This window comes from Grus americana, chromosome 16 (assembly GCF_028858705.1).
Source record: "Grus americana isolate bGruAme1 chromosome 16, bGruAme1.mat, whole genome shotgun sequence".
In the NCBI taxonomy this organism is placed as follows: Eukaryota; Metazoa; Chordata; class Aves; order Gruiformes; family Gruidae; genus Grus; species Grus americana.
The window spans coordinates 9,153,671-9,172,626 of NC_072867.1; the positions used below are offsets into that span (position 1 = coordinate 9,153,671).

Here is an 18,956-nt window from a genome sequence, read left to right on the forward strand (position 1 = left end):
CGCCGCGCTCCGTCCGGGGCGGGGCGGCGCGTTCGGCGGGCGGCGCCGGGGCTGTAGGGGCACGCGGCCCGCTGGTCGCGCCATGTCGTTCCGCCGCGCTTTGGCGCTGGCCGCCTGCGGGCTGGCCGGAGGCTCCGTCCTCTTCTCCGCCGTTGCCGTGGGCAAGCTGCCGGCCCGCGGCGGCGACGCCGAGCCGCGGCCGGGGAGCTCCCCCGCCTCCGTGCCACCCGCTTCCGCGGCGCCGCCGGGTTTGCTGCTGCTGCCGCCCGCCGCCGCTGCCTCCTGCCCGGCGGCTCCCGGCTGGATCGAGAGACCTGCCGGTACCGGCGGGTACTGGGACAGCAACTGGGACAGGTAGGTGCGGCGGGGCTGCGGTGGCGGCGTCTCCCTCCCCCGCCTGGGTGGGGATCCCGCTCCCGGGCGGCGGCTGTGGTGAGGGGCGCGGCAGGAGCTGCCCTTAAAGCCCCGCGTCGGGGCCGCGCCTGGAGGAACCGGCGTCTGCGGGCCTAGGGTTGGGGCTGGGCGCCCCTCTGACGGGAAGGGGGGCGGGCTCCCGGGTTCCCCCGTGGGAGCGGCCGTGGGAGCCCCGAGCCGGGCCGCCTCCCGCTGAGCCGGACCCCCTTGCTGGCGGCTGGGACGCGCTGTCGCGACCGAGCACCCCCGGTGCTCCCCAGTCAGGGGTCCGCAGGGCTCGGGTCCGCGGGAAATTTTAGGTGGTAAACGGTTCAAAGCAGAATGTGGTTGAAATTCTTGAATATTCTTGAAAATAGTTGGCGTTCCGGAGCACCGAAGTACGGTGAAGGGATGCCTGTGCTTTGGTTTAGACAGTTCAGAGACTTTTCCTGCCGTGGAGATGCACGGATCCCTTCACTCCAATGCTTCCATCCGGTGAGATTGCACAGCCTTAGGTTTGTGATAAGTGTGAGCACTGTGGAGAAGACCTGCCTGGTGTTTTTTTAACACGGTGTTAACCATATCTCAGTATTGCTTTATGTCTACACCCAGATTTTTCTGTTCAATATCAGCACCCTTGTGGATAAAAAACATTTGCACATGCTAGGCATCTATGAGGCCTGCTACTTACGTTGACTGTGGAACTGAAGTTAGTGTTCTTAAATCCTTGTAAAGGTAATGTTGCTTTGAACCTAACTTGGTTGTGTTCTTCATAGTGTTGAAATACATTCACCCAAGGGTTAGCTACATTTTTTCTGATTTTTTAATTAGAATGTGCAGATATCTGTATTGAGCTTTGGATCATTTAGCTTCCGTCTGGTGGAATTATCTCTCCGGGGAGACTTATGTCAGGCTCCAGTTTAATCATAGTAAATCCAAACTTAAGTGCTAACAGATTTTTATTGTATAATGCATCCTGTTTTGATTTTTGAGATGCTACAGAATCAACTACTCATATAAATAGGGCTATGTACACCCTAATTATAAAAATTAAAACTTCCATTAACTAAGGTTATACCTGGTTACATAGTTACATTGAGGAGGGTACTAAAGCTGCTTCTTTAACTGCAGATCCTGGCCTTTCTGGTTCTGCTAAATGGTTGATCCCCTTCAGGGATTCTAAAGTACTTTCAAACCTGTGTAACTTTTTTTTTTTTTAACCAATTCAGGAAGTAGAGATTGTCCTATAACTGATATAGCTGTCACAATTCCTTGAGCAAATATAGCTAGATAATACTTAATAGCAGTTAAGGATAGTGTACTGTATCACCATTCATCGTAGTGTGCAAACAGCAGAAGTGTATTATGTAAATACTTTATCACAGAACAGTTTTAGTTTTCTGGTGCTTGGTGTCTACCTGTCGGTGTGGTATGGCTTTGGCTGGACCTGGTTGAAGTCTTAATTTTTGATGACGTTGGCAGAAACAACGCGTAAACTTATTAAGTGGCTTATAACTACACAAAGCATCTGACCACTTCTCTTTGGGGGGAGGGCAGGGAACGATTTGCAAAGTCAAGTCCAGAGCAAATAACCAGATATTACAATATTCTCAACAACTGATGGCTTTTCAAGTTTGAAACAAAAGAATGCAAGTATCTTGTTTTGAAACTTCCTATTGATCTGATATGATGCTACACCTAGGATGTTATATTGGTCTATGCCACTTGCACAGGAATTGTACAGTTCGGTTCTTGGATAAGATTAATTTCATTCATGTAAAATACTTTATCTGAAAGCTGTTCTAATTAAGTTTCTGTTAACTGGAAAGCTTAGTGTGGGAGGGGAAAAAAAGTTTTGAATTATTGTCTAAATTTCTGTGCTTCAGGTACCTTCTTATATCTTCTGAGTGCTTCTTGCAGATAGTTTTATTATAAATAAAAGTAGAAATATCTGGATTTCAAGGTATGCTACAAGAATTAAAACATTTGTCAGGCCGACTGATGTGTTTTAGTGACATGCAGGGCTTCCTGGAGGAAAGGTGAAAAGGGCGCTGGCGTGGATTAAGTGATACTTTTGTTATAATTAGGTTTAAAGATGGTCCCTGGCATTGCTATTGCTTTTTAGCAAAGTTCTGTCCAGCTACAATCTTCAGCAATATTTTTATAAGGGAATGCAGAAAACTGCATTTGTCAGCTTCTGAGTTTCAGCAGCCTAAAGAAAACCTGCTTAAGTCTTAGCAATATTAAAAGTTTTCCTGCTCGTAAACTTTCTAAAACTGGCTGATGCTAAAAATATTGTTAAGCTTGGTTATCTTCTCATGACTTGTTAAAGCATCTGTTGCTTTTCAAAGCGCGTGTTACTGTCGAGTAACTTCAGAGATGCTGGGGGGGAGAGGGCAGGACTTGCACTCAGGCATTTCTTGTAATTTCTGTGTTTCTGCCATAGGATGAATTAATCTCTATGTTACTTTACAAATGTGCTTGAATTTTTCAGACATTTTTTCTATTTTCCTAATATATCTTTCCAGCAATAAAGTTTTTACTGAATCTGTGATAGTGAGGGGAGGGAGGGAAGTATCCTCTGTGCCCCGCATCCTCCTCAGGAACTGGATCAAGTGTCTGGGTGATGTGCAGGAGGGAAGGTTATGGTCTGCAGAAAGGGAGGCTGGTGCACAGTGTGACAAAATGGAAGAATGATTAAAGTGGCATGAGTGGAGAGGGTGATGAAAAAGATGAAAGGATAAATAAACACTCCAGGCTGGAAAATAAAGTGTTCCTGGAGAGGCTGGATATGAACTGGTTTAAATCACAAAATAATTCTCAAAGTGCACTGCAGAAAGTTGGAGTCTTTCTAGGTTATTGTTGGGGAGGGTGGGGTTAGTCACTTGATGTAAATGTGATTGATAAAGTGCAAATGTTGTACGTGTTATCATAGGGCCTTTTAGATATGGAACATTTTCTTTCCTTTGTGATCAGTCAACACCTCTTCTTCTTTTCCTGGGTATCATTCATGGTCAGTTTTTCTTGTAAAAAAACCTACCATTATACCTGTGACTGAAAATCAGTGAAAATCACAAGAACAACTATTGCATTGACAAGAATTCAAATACAAAGTCTCTGCTAGTGTTTATAATCTTCTTGTCCAGACAGACTGTAGCTTTGGTATGTTTTAGTGTACGCCATCTGTTTGCATTAGGATTTAACTTTTTCCTGTTGTGTTTGTTGCTTTTTTCCCCCAAGAATTAATTGAAAGGTGACTGTCACTAAACAGCAAATGTATCTGTGTCAGTTACGCCTTTTAACCTACGGCATTAACTTCTGCTTTTTTTAATGCAGGCTTTTATTTATAGCACTCTCACAATGGTTTGAATCAGTTTTTTGATATAAATGGCTAAATAGTCAATTTAGTACTCTAGCTATATCTAGAACTAAGGCAAGACTACCCATCTGTAAAATTCTTCTGCCTTTTAGTCTCTCCTATCTAAAAATGATGTTTTAAATGTGTTTGTTTAGACGTGAACCACTGGCTCTTATCAACCTCAAAAAGAAAAATGAAGAAACTGGGGAAGAAGAACTTGCTTCACGCTTAGATCACTGCAAAGCAAAAGCCACCAGGCACATATTCCTTATCCGTCATTCGCAATATAATTTGGATGGCCGGGCTGATAAAGACAGAACTCTGACCCCACTTGGTATGTATTACTAGAAGCATCATACTTTGCATTTTGAGAAAATTGTTTTTCAAGTGCTGCTGTCCTGATGAGTACAGGTCAGTAACTCGGCTCTGTTCTGGGTTCCACTGCCAAACCTTAATCCACTTTCTGGATCCTTTGTGGCAGAAAGATGTCATGAATAAGTTGTGGGTTTTTTCTGTTTTTCATCCTCTAAATCCAAACATTAAAACATGCTTTACAGAGTTCAAAACACAGTTGTAAAGAAACTTCACAAAGGAATTTTCCAATTATCTTAAGGTTGCTTGAGCAAGTCTTCATGCTCGCTGACATAATTCTCCAGGGTTAAGGCTTTTAAACTTAGCTCCATAACTAACTTTGGGATAGATTTCTCTTAAAAGGTGGCTTGTCTTTCTGTTAGTTAATTTGCTGATTTATATAAAAAAAATTACCCCTGACTTTCCTTTCACTTGGAGTGTTTATAATTAAATACATTTCACTTTTGCTACTAAGCACTGTTTTGGGGAATACTGCTAATCAGTTACGTGAAAAGAGGATAACTTCTGTGTTAAGTCACTGATCCTGTGACTAGGTTTCACATGTTAATTAGTATTATTTTAATAGTGTATTTAAAAAGCAGCAGACACTTTCTTGATTGTATGTATGCCAATACTGTTTTGAGGGGCGAAGAATTATCGTTGTGTAGTGCTGCTTGAGGTTTTGGAAGTCTGGTGCCAAATTTTTAGTATAAACACCTTTCCCCCCCCCCAAAGTCTTAATCACCAGTGTGCAAACAGGAGTGAAATGCTAATTTCAGGACTAAGGTGCTATCTTAAATTGGTAACAAAGTATAATCTTAATCCTGTCTCAGCCGGTGCCTTGAGTAAGTTACTTATGCTGTCTGGTGCCTTTTCACCTACTTACCTGAAAGATGGAATAAAGCTTCCCTAGGATATCCAAGTGCTGTGGTTCTTAACTGTTCTAAGACGAACAGTTTAGAAAAATGAAAAATGCATTTACTTTGTGAAAAATGCACTGTCAGCTTTGACATGGTCTCTTCTTCTATGTTCCCTGAACACAGAGATGGCAGATGGCTTGGGTCAGCAGTATCTTTTACTGGAGGTGGCTCCCGTGGGATGGGGCTAGCAGGGATATTGAATACTTTAGTGAAAGTCTCTGAGTAAGTTTCGATATATATGTATTTACTTTTTTTTAAAAAAAACAACTAATTTTTCCTGCCCATGGAAATGCGACTTGAAATTGTCCAGCCAATAAGCTTGGTCTGAATAAATAGCGACTCTGGTAAAAATGTTTTCCAATTACTTTTTGAAAGGAAAAAAACCCCTGACATTGATGGACACCTTTTATGTCTACTGGACAACTCTCTTAGTAGTTTGTGTGAGGCCAATTTATATAATGAATATCATTTTTAAGGTCGGGAGCAGGCTGAACTGACTGGACACAGGCTAGCAAGCTTGGGATTAAAATTTGATCAGATTATCCACTCGTCCATGACTAGAGCAACTGAAACAACTGAAATTATAAGCAAACATCTCCCAGGTAAGTGGCTTCCCTTAATTTTTCATTTTCTTCTGGTCCTTGAAACTGCTTCCAGTAGAATTGTAAGCTTGTCCTCAAGGTTGAGATGTTATTTAGCCAACTTCCAGCCCTGTGTGAACGTGTCTATAGAGAAACTAACAACCCTAATTCTGCTAGTTTCCAGTTCATTTTTAAAAATAGTAGAGGGATCTGCCCCTCTGAGTGACTAGCTGCTACCTGTATGTACTGCTGTGCAGGAGAGCTCTGCTGGTTGCTCTTCACTTAGGTGTTTTGTAAAGCAAAGATTGTCACAGGTCATCAGGATTGCCTTGGTCTGAGGAAGCAACAGCGCAGGGGAGAAAAGGATCATAAACTCCAGTTCTTGTAGTGATGCTGGGTTAGTTAACAGGCCCTTCTTGTGTGCTCTGCTATCCTGTGTGCAGGGGAAGATGCGGCACACTCACAAAGGTGTAGGGATTGGGTGGCTGCTTTGTTTATATGGGGTTTGGGGTTGTTGTGTTTGGGTTTTTTGGTGGGTTTTTTGAGGGGTGTTGTTTGTTTCGGTTGTTTTGATTTTGTGGGGTTTTTTCCTGCTGTTTAGACATACCAGAATCTAAACTAAAGACACTTGGCTATAGGTAATTCTGTTTGGTATTTTAGCAGATAATCAGGTATGACAAGGTGAAAGTCAGTTCTCTTAACCATTCTATCTATTTTCTTAAATGTGCTGCTTCAAAACCACCCCAAAACCAACAAAACAAAAAACCTCAAACACCCCTCTATCCCCAAAACACCCCCCCATCTCTTTTCTTCCTCAGAGTAAGAGATTACTAATATTAGTATAAATATTAAATATCAGAAGTGTAGTATTAATGTTAATTTGCATTAATTAGCAGTAGGCGTTAACTGACATATAGCTTTAGATTGAAGAAATACATTTGCAAGGATGTTAAAGTGCAGCAGACTGGGAAGGCTCAGCTTGCTGTGCCAGGCTGGTCTGGCTGTTCTCAGTTGGAATAAACTTCATCCTCCTGACGACAAAACAGTTGTGTTGGAGAGATTCACACACCTGGATAGGAAGCATGTAGACTAAAATGGTCTTTAGGATGAAGAGGAAGACTTCCTTGAAGAAAGAATATGAAAAAATGTATTGACTGTAGAGTTGTGGGCCTGTTCGCAGTGGCATGTGAAGTAATAACTCCTTTCTGAATGTGTATTTAATATTTCAGGAGTTAAAAAAATTAGTACTGATCTGCTGAGAGAGGGAGCACCTATAGAACCAGACCCTCCAGTCTCTCACTGGAAACCAGAAGCTGTGGTAACTTTTTACTTAAAGGGTTTTTTTTGTGTGTTTGTTTTGTTTTTTAATATACTTTATATTGACTATAGTAATAACTTGCAGTGTCTGAGCTGATGCTTTTCGTCACAGACCTTAGATAATTGCATACTCTTCTCCTCCCCAGTAAGTGTACAGAACAGTTAAAATGACTTAACAACCCTTCAGTATTAGTAAAGAAGAACTCTTTAGAAGACACGGCCCATCTGCAAATGCAGACAATGGGACGTGCTGCTCTGAGCTGTGTTTAATTCTGAACTCTCTGCCATCAGCAGTATTACGAAGATGGAGCTCGAATTGAGGCTGCTTTTCGAAACTTCATTCATAGAGCCGATGCAAAGCAGGAAGAAGACAGCTATGAGATCTTTGTCTGCCATGCCAACGTGATCCGCTATATTGTGTGCAGGTACATGTTGGATTGCACGTTCAGCTGTGTTCTTTAAAAGGCCATAGTTCTACTGAAGTAGCATTGGTGTATTGCGCCGCTGAGCTAGGAGATGCATTCATTTGGCTTGTTTGAGGCGGTTGGAGATCAGTGCCTGCATTGTGAGCAGCTGCTTCTGCAACTTCATCACAGGATTAATTTGCAGGTAGAGGACAAATTTGAAAGTTAGAACACTTTCATTCTAATTTTAAAGTGAAAATGGTTAAATAGGTGAGACTCAAAACCTTTTTGTACATCTGAACAGTCTCTTTAATACGATAAGCTTCTGCTTGCCATAAACCTCTGCTGGAAAAGATGACAAATAAGGATCTGACTGGATGTGTCTTTTTGAGGTGATGTGAATTTGATCTGACATAATGAAAGATTGATTTATTTTGGGGAATTCTTTACTAATGGAAATTTTTGTTCAAGTTGTATTAGTGTGTTTTTGCCGTAACATCCAGTATTGGATTAGTGAGGAGAGTGGATCTTTCTGCTAACATCAAAGTTGTTCGTGAAGGAGAAAACAGTTCTGTATCTTTGCCTGTCTCTGTATCCAGTCAGCTGAGGCTGTTTTATTCCACTTCTCTATCAACAAAGCACTGTCTGTAAGATAATTTGTCTTGAGCAGGACAGATGTGATTAAACTTTAATTTGATCAATACCTACAACAATTTCAGTTAGCTTTATTTAGCTGAGCTAGTTAAATGCTAGCCTGTCTGCTCTGTGGATTGCTTTAGCGCTCTTCAAAATTGCTATACTTAAAATCATTGATCAGGTAAACAGAATATTCTTTCCTGTGCTAAAAAATATCGCCTTGCTGCTACCTAGGCTTTTTCTGAAATACTTGTATACTTTTTCTCTTCGCTGTTTCTTCCCTCTTCTTTTTAACTTTTCTTCTGTGCCTTCCATTCCAGGCTATCTGAGATCACAATCCATATAGTGTTCCTTTTGAATCTAGCTTGACTGTAGCTGTTATTTAATTTCTTAGCCTTTCTAAAAGACTGTCATAAGAGCCAAAACCAAGTTATCCCTCAGTATCTGAGACAAAAGAGACAACTTAATATTTTACCACAATTGATTGAACTCCTAAGGCTATTCCTTAGGAATTTTAGAATAGTTGAGACTATCAGGCTGTGATACTGTGTTTCTGCAAAAAGCACCAAGGTACTTTCTCTGGTCGTTTCTGGGGAACAGTACAGCTCATGGAAAGTAGTTGTGGTGAATTTCTTCCATAGGCATGTACAGGCAAGTAGAATGAATCCTACCCCGCTGCTTCTCTGCTGCTGTTACATACCTGCCCACGTTGATAAGGCTAAAATAGTGCGTAAAAGCTTGCTGTTTGCTGCTGGTCTGCGGAGGAGGCCGTTGGGTTGGTGAGCCATCTTCTCTGCTTGTCCTGAACCGTGCAGGGGTTTGTGGTGCTGCAGTTGGCTCAGTGACCAACCTGAACCTGTGCTGTCCCTTGTCTTGTTTGTTAGGAGATTGCTCAGAGTGTCCCAGCAACCTGGCTACGCTGGAGCTTCTGCCTTCTGTCGATTTGACTTAATCCTGTCTACATTAATCATACCCAGCTGCTGGAATCTGCTTATGCAAGTGCATTGTTGGCATCAGACCAGTTATCAATGCTGCAATTTCATATCAATTGCAAAAGAAAATTATTTTATCCAAGGCTGACTGCAGGAGCATTTCCATGCAACCTGCAGAATGACCAATAATTTTCTTTTCTCCCCCCCCCCCCCCCCCATCTGGAACAGAAGGTGATGCTGTGAGTGGGATGTTAATATAATTGTTTATGAATGAATCTTTTTGTTTGTTTGTTTTTGTTTTCTAGAGCATTGCAGTTCCCCCCAGAAGGCTGGCTGCGAATGTCTCTTAACAATGGCAGCATAACTCACTTGGTGATACGTCCAAATGGGAGAGTGGCACTTCGAACACTGGGTGACACAGGTTTCATGCCTCCAGATAAAATCACACGCACCTGAATGAGCAAAACTGATGGCTGTCCAGGAGCTGCCTCCAGTCTCTTTGCACTAGTACATTCAGCTACAGTACCACTAGGTTTTTATCTGTTATGTTGGGGTGTGATGCTGTCTTAAAAATGTCCTTTAGCCCCTTGCCTCCTTCATACATACTCATATCTGCCTTTCAGTCCAGAAGAGAAGAAATCTTTGTAAGCCTGACGCTGTCCAGTCCTCAAGTATTCCCCAGAACGCCAAGCCGAGCTGTGGAATACAAAGCAATTGAATGTCTGTGTGCTCAGCAGTTGTGAGAGCATCGACTTCCCCCACTCCCCATGAGGTTCTATAACCAAAGCTTGCGCCTGTGGATGTTTTTCTTGTGCAGGAAAGCAGTTGGTGTGGGAACTGGAAGGAACCGCCTTGTATCACACTGCAGCTAAAACTGAAGATGAGCCAGCTTGTTTTGACTCCTGCAGAACTGACAAACGGTATTCTGCTGCTTGAAGGACAAAGGGATAGAGCTTCAATTTTTGTAAGCTGTTGAGGGTGTATGTTCATGTGTTGTCGTTCCCCTCTGCCCCCAAGATGCTCATGTAAACTGTGCCTGGAGAGTGTAAGCATAAAGCAAAGAGGGTAAAAAAGCATTTGCCTCAGAGCTGTGGTGCTAGAATTAACTGCTGCTTAAACTAAGTGTTCCTCCATCCTCAGGAAGTACTTTATTCTGAACAATGTTTTTCAGTCTCGTAAAGCCTTTAACTAAAACTTGGTCTGTAGAAGGACATGGGGATGAGGTTGTAGCAGTAAGATGGAAAGGAACGCAGCAATCTTCTGACAGTGCTTCCAGTTACTGACTCTTACATTGTTAAGTGCTTTCTCCCATTGATTTGCTTTTGGTGATACCTTGCTTTCAGAGTAAAGTCACACCACTGAGGTCAAGGTTGTGATACTGCAGGTCAGAGCTGCTGCAGCATTGGCACAAACTGCTGCTTAAAACTACTGTTGCTTGAGTGGTGAAGAAGTATCTGTGGAGTGGCTTTTTGAGGCCAAATGCCCAGTACAGATGTCAGGCAGACTGTGAAGTGGCTCCTCTGTGCGGCTCTGATGCTGCTGGACTTGTGCTAGCAAAAACGCAGATGGCTGAGACCTAGGTCATTTTTGAGGAGGGGGCTCAGAGGGTTGGGGTTGGTTTTTTTTTTTGTGTTTTTTTGGTGTGTGTGGGTTTTTTTGTTCCCCCCCCCCCCCCCCCCCCCAAAGCTGTGTGCTAGGCTGCTGAACCGTGTAGGAATGGCTCAGAGTACCTGGACTGTTGAAAAAGGTCACTCTATGCATAGTCTGCCTTGGTGACAGAGCACATACTGCAGGACAGCACCACCTGTAACTTGTTTGACAGGTTCTCTTTATCACCAAGACTGTTGTGGAGACCCTACATGCTCCTGTCAGAGCTGTATGGCACACAGCCTAACGAGACAAGGGTGTATTTGATACAGGATTGCTACGGTAGGATGAGTTCAAGGAAACAGGCTGGTAAGGGACAAAACGTGATTGGTGTGTAGTGTGAGCTGTGGGGGGCAAGAGGGAACCATCACAACGTATCTCTCATTGATGCAATGAGAATAACTTACCAGTTTTTGTCTATAACTTTTTAAAAGTTTTGAATAAAATAACTGGTCTGTCTTTCTTGTCTCTTCAGTTGGATAGTTGTGTGACGTCTGCTGTGGAAGGAAGGGCTGCTCAGTGACTTGTGGTTCTGCCAGCTGAGCAGCCTTTGTAGCCCACGTTGCCTGGGGCAACAGTTCATTTACCTGCTCTGTCCTTTTAACTCCAACTATCTGAAATGTAAACTTGAGGTAGGAGCTAGCGCAGTTAGTGATCATCACCTGCAGAACCATGTGCCAGCACTGCAGTGTACGAGGGACTCCCATTCTCTAGTCACAGCCCTGTGGGGCTCGGCCTTTGGGAGTTCAAGGGCTGCATCACTACCATCATGTCGAACAGGAGCACCAAAGCTGCTGGTAAGATGAAAACGCTGTGCATTTTTATTTGTGTGTGCATACATGTACCCTCTCACATCCACGCCCTTCTTGGTGGGCAGCCAGAGGACACGTGCACAGAATTTCACCTTTTCAGTGGCACTTCAGTTATGGGGGATGAAGTATGAAATTTTAAGATGTACATACATAATTTTTTTACAGGATTTGGACTTCCTGTCTCAAACATTTTGAGACGCTTCAAGTCTTCAGTGACATCACCCAACCTCATTGCTCACATACACACACACACACGATGCATGAGTTGTGTTGGTAAGGCCTGGCCAAATTAGTAATTTGCACATCATGGTTATCAACCCAGCTGCTTGCCACCATGGCCTGTAAACTAAACACAGCGTCACACTTTTAGCTACTCATTTATTTTTTAATAGAAAGCAGGGTAAGTGTATTTTTAACATGACGCTTGACTAATAAAAAAACCCAAAAAAAAAAAAAAAAAAAAAACCCAAACCACAACTAATCTTTTGCACCTTTAAAAGTGAATTTTTTTTTTTGGCCAAGAAAATACAATTCAAGCACTATCCATCTGATTTAAAGTGTCTCCACAGGCTCAATGGGGAAGAGCTTTCTTCACAATTACGAATCATTAGTAGCTACATAAATTGCTTTTTATTTTGATAGCTGAAGTAAATATATTGTTAGAAAAAATGACCTCTTAAGATGCACTACAACTGGACTAATGCACATTACATACCACAGTTAAAAAAAAAAACAATCTTGACTGAACCAAAACAAAATGACAAAGTGAAAGGGTCTGGTGGTGGTGTGTGTGTGTGTGGGGGGGGGTGTCTGTCTACAGGTACATACTAGTAATATACTTTTTTTAAAAAAAAAAAAAAAAAGGCAAAGCATAACAAAGGTAAAAAGGACAAAAAGGAAGAACTAGAGCATTAGTATCAGTCTCCTGCCTCTGTGACAAACTCTTAGCAAAAGGGCAACATCACTAAGGGACAGCTCAAGAAGGTCCCGGCTGGCGAGCAGCAGCTGTGTGTCTAGCAACTTACCCCATGGATTAGGCTTTAACAGGGTATCAGGCAATTACTAATCATCTGAGTCATTTCTCCAGAATGACAGACATCATTTACATTAAATTATTAAAAAAACCCAACAAACCCAAACCAGAACTTAAACACCCCCAAGCCCAAACCAAAAAAAAAACCCAAAACAAAAAACCCCAAACCCTTTAAAGTAAACCTGTAGGAATGTGTGACCTAAAAAAATTGTTTGCGACCAGGGAGACTGCTGCATCAAAAAACCCAGACTGGAAAAAGCCTTATGAAAAAGATCAGTTAATATACTTGGTAACAGAGCAGGTTATGTTGGCTTGGTTTGTTTAAATGTCTCTTGAAGAATGACACTGCCCTGCAACCTCCAGCTCAGTGTCTGGAATATCACTAATGACAGTCATTTGTGTAAAGCAGCTCTTCATGGTGTCCAGCTCACTGGAAATAGGCTTAATTATAAAGAAATAGCTAAATAAGCCTTCTTTTAGAATAATTTCTAAACTAGGAATGCTCTCCCACAGTGGAGAGCTATCGCACCAAATAATCAAACTTAGAAAGAGACATTAAAAATACGGTCCGTTCAGAAAGCCCAGAAGAAAAACTGTATTTTATGTGCCCATAGTAAGTGGATGCCACTTTCTTTAAAACTTCTAAAAGAACAAAAATTTAATTAAATATGTTACAAAAGGCACTATTAAGCTTGCAAAAGCATTAAGTGCAGTGTTTTTTAGGTTTGTACCAAATGATGACCCTACTGATGGGTGTACAGTTTGTGTGTGTGTGTGTGTGTAACAGTCCCTCTGCGGTGTGCAACAGCCACCAAACCCTTCCCGCACTGGATTCCTAAACCCAGGCTCTGTGTGGGGAGAGCTGCAGGTGGCCCGCCCCCGCACTGCACCATCCTGCCTCCACCGGGGTCCCTGCTGCCCTGCCCACAGCCTGCAGCCCGCCACGGCCCTTCCGCGCTTTCTCACTCACTGCGTGGCACCAGTGAATCCAAATCCGTCCCCTTTTACCAGCACAGCCTTGGCAGAGTTAATTTTCTGATCAGATTTACGTTGTAACAATAGCTAGGTTTTCCTTCTTACTAGAAAGCTATCAACACTAGAGAGCTCTGTTTCTGGAAGCCTTCTTTCAAGCAACGTTACAACCATTAACTAACTTGATATGGAAAACCGTCTTGCGTTTTGAAAAGCGTTCTTCAATCTCAGCATCCTACTGTCGAAACAAGTCATTCTTACGGAAGGCTAAAGAATAAAATTATTCAGTGCTGTAACAAAAACTCGTTACCACAGCAAGACCAGAGACATAGTAAAAGCTTAGATTGCAATAAAAATATTTTTAGTCCTTATTCCTCTCTCTTTTCAGGAGCCACATCATGGGTCACTGGCTCCCGCTCTAATATATTACAAACTAGACCATTAAGGTATGTTGCTGGTAAATTCGCTGAAATTATTGCTGATGTGTTTTTGTGTAATAACTATTAAAATCTGCTAATGTTAAAAGCCTCTGTGGGAAACAAACCAGCTAATTTTTAGATTTTCTTTTTTAATTTTCAAACTAACATTTAAAGGCATACCAGTAATTTCTATAGTGCCCCTTTAGTAAAACAGTAGATCACGGTGTTTTTAACAGCCTCAGAACAAGCAATGACTCAAGGTTTTCTGTGTAAACATGTGCATACGTACACACATATAGAAGAAGTGTGTGTGCGTGTGCGCGCGTGTGTATTCAACTGCCTAGACCAAACTGCTGGCTCCAAGCACTTACTTTCTGTTTACGCACAGGGTTTCACATTCATACTCGGTACTACCCAGGCTTTGTTTCAGGCTTTTCACTTCGAGCATTCCCCTGCAAGTGGAAGAACATTTGACTTCTTGCATCAGTTTCCTCTCCTCAGGTTTCTGGTTGCTGATGATGTGCTTCCTCCAGACAATCCAAGCAAAAGAAATGCAGTTGAGGGCTAAGGGGTTCAGTACAACAATGACACTGGTGATCGTGCAATGCCACCACTTCTAAGTGAAGGTTCAGCTCACTGCTTTACTGGCAACAGGGGTTAATTCATAGCTACTGGACAACTGCACTGACTGTCACTAACTCCTTGCATATCACCAGTAATCTATCTCGTATATGGCATAAAGACATATATTCAATTTTTTTTTTTTAACATACAGTTGTCCTCAATTGAGGAAAAATAAATAGCCAAGTACAAACCTCATGTCACTTTAGTAACATCGTAGCTTTTTCCTCCACTCTATCAATGAAAATATAATCACAGTCTCAGGAAGAGAAATCGTATTTTAGTGGGCAGGAGGCTCTGAAAAATAACGCAGTTTTAACAGAGCGTGGTTGACACAAGCTGGACTGTAGCGCCCAGGACTCCCGGGGTCTGGAGAGAATGAGGGAGCATTGCCGTATTTCCCTGGACTTCCTGTTATGGGACTGTTTCTTCCTGAAGTAGAATACACTGAAGCATTTGGAAGGCCAGCAGCGATGGTTTGGGACTTGAATTTTGCCTTCAGCGCTGGACTTGGCCAACTGAAAGAAACAAAAAGTCATTTTGTGTTTTGTTAAGAACACTGCAATCAGGAGAGCAGTACTTTTACTCAGTATCACTTTTAAGGTCTTAGAAATGATGCACCAGCAGAGAAAAATCAAGAGAGGTAAGAGAGAGGTCTGAGAAGAAACAGCAGCAGCACTATATATGTAGGCATGCTGCCTCATCAGTAAGATGTCATTTTATAATGGGGTTTTTTTTAAATAAAAAAGACCCCAGCCCACCCACCCCCAACTACGAAAGACATGCATTCACACAGCTTATTTAAAATCTTTAAAAAAATAATTTTCCTCTGACAGACCTACTGGTATCTGTATCATTAGGTCTGATTTTTGCAGTTACATACCTAAACACAAAGTGATTTCCTGCTGTTTCTTTGCTTTTGACAGAGGTAGCACTGCAAAATTAAGGAGGCTGACAGAGCAAGCCTTGGCATTGTCAAATAATTACAGTAATCATTTTTGCTTATGCACTAGAACAGTGATTACACCTAAAAAATCTTGTGTTAAATGTCAGCACTTCAGAAGAACACCTTGGACCTTTCAGACAGTGGAATAAGAATGAAAAAAGCCTGACAATTAGCCTATTTCTTTCAAAAAATTAATCACAAAAATCAAGGGACTACAGAATTTGATTTTGAAAAGCAAAGTGGTACGAGGACACCATATCAACCAGGGATATGAAAATATTTCCCTGTTTCTACTCCACTTGGAATCACAGAAAAATCTTAGCGAGCTTCATGCTTTTTGTAAAACTATACTCGATGGCCCTCTTTCAGTGCACTAGACATAGAGAGGCAAAAGAAAGCTGCTTTCTTTCCCAGTGCTCAGCCCTGGGCAGCGCCTCTCCTTCCACTTACCATCGGCACTTCTGTCAGCCCTGTCACGTGTTGTTTAAACTCTTTCCACAACATTCCTCCTGCTCCAATCTCTGCTAACTTAACACAGTTGCACTTCTCAGCTGCTGGTTCCCAACTCCTACTCTGAGTTTTGGGGCCAATAAAGCCAGTCAATTACATTTTTAAAATTCTCACAAGCTCGGACAGAGCTTTAAAGTCTCTGTTTTTAAAGCATGTTTTGAAAAATTAACGTTTAATGCCTATATTGAGAACTCAGTTCTCGTAATAAGTGGAATTTCGTGCATTTAAGAAAGCTAGAAGAAACAAGAGAAAAATAGAAGTTAGTACAGGTCGTTTGATGGCTTTCTGTTCCTGCCCCCTTTCCAGTCTGTTGTGTGGCACTGGGTCATCTCTTTTCTGAGAACTTTGTCATGACTATATATAAGTTGTAGGCTGTCTAAGCACGGGAATCTTCAGTGTTCTGACCAATGTCTGTCACAATGGAAATAAATCTTCATATTAATACAATTACCAAAAGAAGCCACTTGTATGAAAACCGTTGCTTTGGGTCCCCAAAAGCAACAGCATTCAAAATAAAACGTATAAACGGCATAACATGTATTCAGGCGTCCCAACAAACGCAGTCTGCTTCCATCATTTGTGTAGGAAAACATGACAATTCTCTCTAAAAACTTAACACGCACCATCATTCGCACTAAAAATCCCTTTGGACTGGGGCAATAGAAGGTAAAAATAACAATAGCAATAAATGAGGATATTAAATTCACTGTAACATCACTCTGCACAACCTTAGTACCTCAAAGCAATACAACATCCACAACTACCATTAAGACCCATAAAGGATCCAAGTACAAAGCAATAAATCAGCAAACAGACATTTGCCAACTGGAAAACCCTGACACTCTCGAGGCCTTCGTCTTCTGTCTGATTTGTCTGTATAGACATGCTGAAGTTATTTGGAACTGCAACATAATGGAAGGAATTTGACTGCAGCACCAGTAAACTTTCCTTATCAACAGACACCAGCCAAAAAGGCTTACTGATTAATTTCAGAAACACACTAATAGTTAATACAACTGAATATTTAAAACAAGGTTTTTGTGAACAAGGCCTGAAATTCCAGCTAGTCCAGCTGTTCCGCAGCTGACCCACTAAAAATTTTATTTCGACTCATTTGACCGAATTTGCAGAAATACCTTTGCCTGTCAGATGAAGAGTATGACTGCACCGCATGTTTCCACTTGTAAATAATCGGGTATTTCTGTGGATCAATCTCTACTGCTTCTATAGCTGCTAAGACATCACTATCCAGCTTGGAGGGCTGCTCCCTAGAATATAAACAGAACTAGATGAAAAGAGAACTAGATATCTGTTCAGGCAATAAAACATCCCAATTCCAAAACATTTATTTTTGATATAAGCAAACAAATTGCCCATGCTCCTCTATAAATATGGTTTCTCTATGAACTTTTTCCAGGAGGCCCACGCATAAATGACTGTCCATTAAGTAGTCTCATAAAATAAAAGTTTTGAAAAATTAATCTAAGGACACCCCAAGAGTGTAGCAAACACTTTGTTAATCTTAAGTCAGGCTCATCATGAAGTCACAAGCCTGTCAGATGAATGGTACACAGCAAAGTTAACTGAAACCAATTTGGAAACAAAGACTTCTCCTCTTCTTCCTTCTGTTTTAGGTATGGTATTCAGGTAATGAGTTGCAAAAGAACCATACGGCTACTGTACAAGTATTGAAGCAAGGCTCACTGCAACAAGTGTTGCTTAGTATCACACTGTCTCAACCTTGCTGTCAGCGATATAAAAAGCATCTTGTTTTGCCTACATAAACCAAAAGACAAGTAAGTGTGAAAAAAGACAATTCTTACCCAAGCAGGAATAACTTCTTAGAATTGTCATTTGTGGGTGAAGCCTTCAAAAGAAATTTCTGGGAAGAAAGTTCTTGACGTTGTTGTGCCTCATTAGTCTGAACTGCAGATTCCATGGACAGTCTCTCTTTTGCTGATGGCACTTTGTGTTCTGTCCTTAACTTGGTCTCTCCAGGTTTACCTGTAACACTTGGCTCAGAAGAACTTGCCAGTGGAACCGCATAGCAGGTCTTATCCAGATGGTCCTTGGGTGGTCTCACCTGCCTTGTTCCTTCAGCCAGAATCCTCTCATTCTCAGTTTTTTCAGTGATTTTATTTGATTCTCCTGCAACCTCTTGTTCTTGGAACGACAGGCTTTCAAATTCTGACATTAAATTGGAAACGGGCGATATGAGGCATTGTTCTCCGTCATGCAAATGCCTTCTGTCACTAATTATCATTTCACTGGACACAGGATTACAAAATCCATTTTTGCTGGAAGCCAACTTTTCATAGTGCCTGGGGCGATCCGATGTTTCTATAATGTTTACTGCACGCTCCATTGACAAGATATCACACTCGCCGTCCCCTATAGCATCAATGCTAGGTTCTTTGGACACAATAGGTTGGCTGATATTCCGTGCTGCATTTTGTCTGTTTTTAATTTCTTCTAAGCTCATATCATCGTCATCCTCATCCAAAAATGCTCCAACAGAAATAGAATTGCAGCACTTTTTACTCTTACCTGTAAACAATTTTAATAAGAGCAACACATGAAAAGACTTTCAACAGAAAGCAAATCAAATAAACTAGAAACAAACACAGTCTTTGTGCCTTACTCTATTTATTGACGCGCTCTCTGATTTTATTTATGCAACAGCATGAACTAACCTAACTAAAGCTACAGATGCAAAATGACACCATTACAGCTGTATCTTTTTTGCAAATAACCTTTTACACCCTAGTCATTTGAAAACTGCACTTCCTATGCTCCTCACCTCACTCATTAATCAGCAACAAAGGATAAAGTCAGGATAAAGCAGAACAGGGTAGGAAAATGTTACTAATACAGAATAGCTTAAGTTCTCATCTCTTCCAAAGCACAAAGGCTTATGACGAGTCCAACGACTATCCTTCAGGGTCTTGTCAGCCCAGGTTTATCCCAGTACCAGAGCCCCTTCAGATCTACAATCACACAGGAGAGATGGGAGGAAGGAGCACAAAGATTTGGGACTAGTGCGTGCCTTCCATAAACACACAGCAAGCAGTGGTCTAAGAAGGTGCAAAAGCTTTCTGGGGTTT

General features: G+C 41.8%; 2 protein-coding genes across 4 annotated transcripts in view; one reads left to right on the top strand and one right to left on the bottom strand.

Moving 5' to 3' along the window:
- Positions 1 to 13,041, top strand: PGAM5 (PGAM family member 5, mitochondrial serine/threonine protein phosphatase). Of its 2 annotated transcripts, none has more exons than XM_054844268.1 (6): positions 1 to 354; positions 3,907 to 4,085; positions 5,499 to 5,624; positions 6,833 to 6,921; positions 7,212 to 7,345; positions 9,198 to 13,041. In XM_054844268.1, the coding sequence occupies exons 1-6, from the start codon at positions 83 to 85 to the stop codon at positions 9,346 to 9,348; spliced, it is 951 nt and encodes a 316-aa protein (XP_054700243.1). In that variant the 5' UTR covers positions 1 to 82; the 3' UTR covers positions 9,349 to 13,041. The 2 variants fall into 2 exon arrangements, with proteins under 2 accessions (XP_054700243.1, XP_054700244.1); XM_054844269.1 differs by having other exon boundaries at positions 7,215 to 7,345; positions 9,198 to 10,998.
- The window catches only part of ANKLE2 (ankyrin repeat and LEM domain containing 2), a 20,943-nt gene continuing 13,699 nt past the window's right edge, over positions 11,713 to 18,956 (bottom strand). The window contains exons 11-13 of one of the 2 annotated variants that reach the window (XM_054844267.1): positions 17,676 to 18,399; positions 16,989 to 17,120; positions 11,713 to 14,914 (exon numbers count right to left, since the gene is read on the bottom strand). In XM_054844267.1, coding sequence (XP_054700242.1) covers positions 14,677 to 14,914; positions 16,989 to 17,120; positions 17,676 to 18,399 — 1,094 coding nt within the window. In that variant the 3' untranslated portion in view covers positions 11,713 to 14,676. The remainder of the gene's footprint in view (positions 14,915 to 16,988; positions 17,121 to 17,675; positions 18,400 to 18,956) is intronic. The other variant, XM_054844266.1, reaches the window with a different exon arrangement.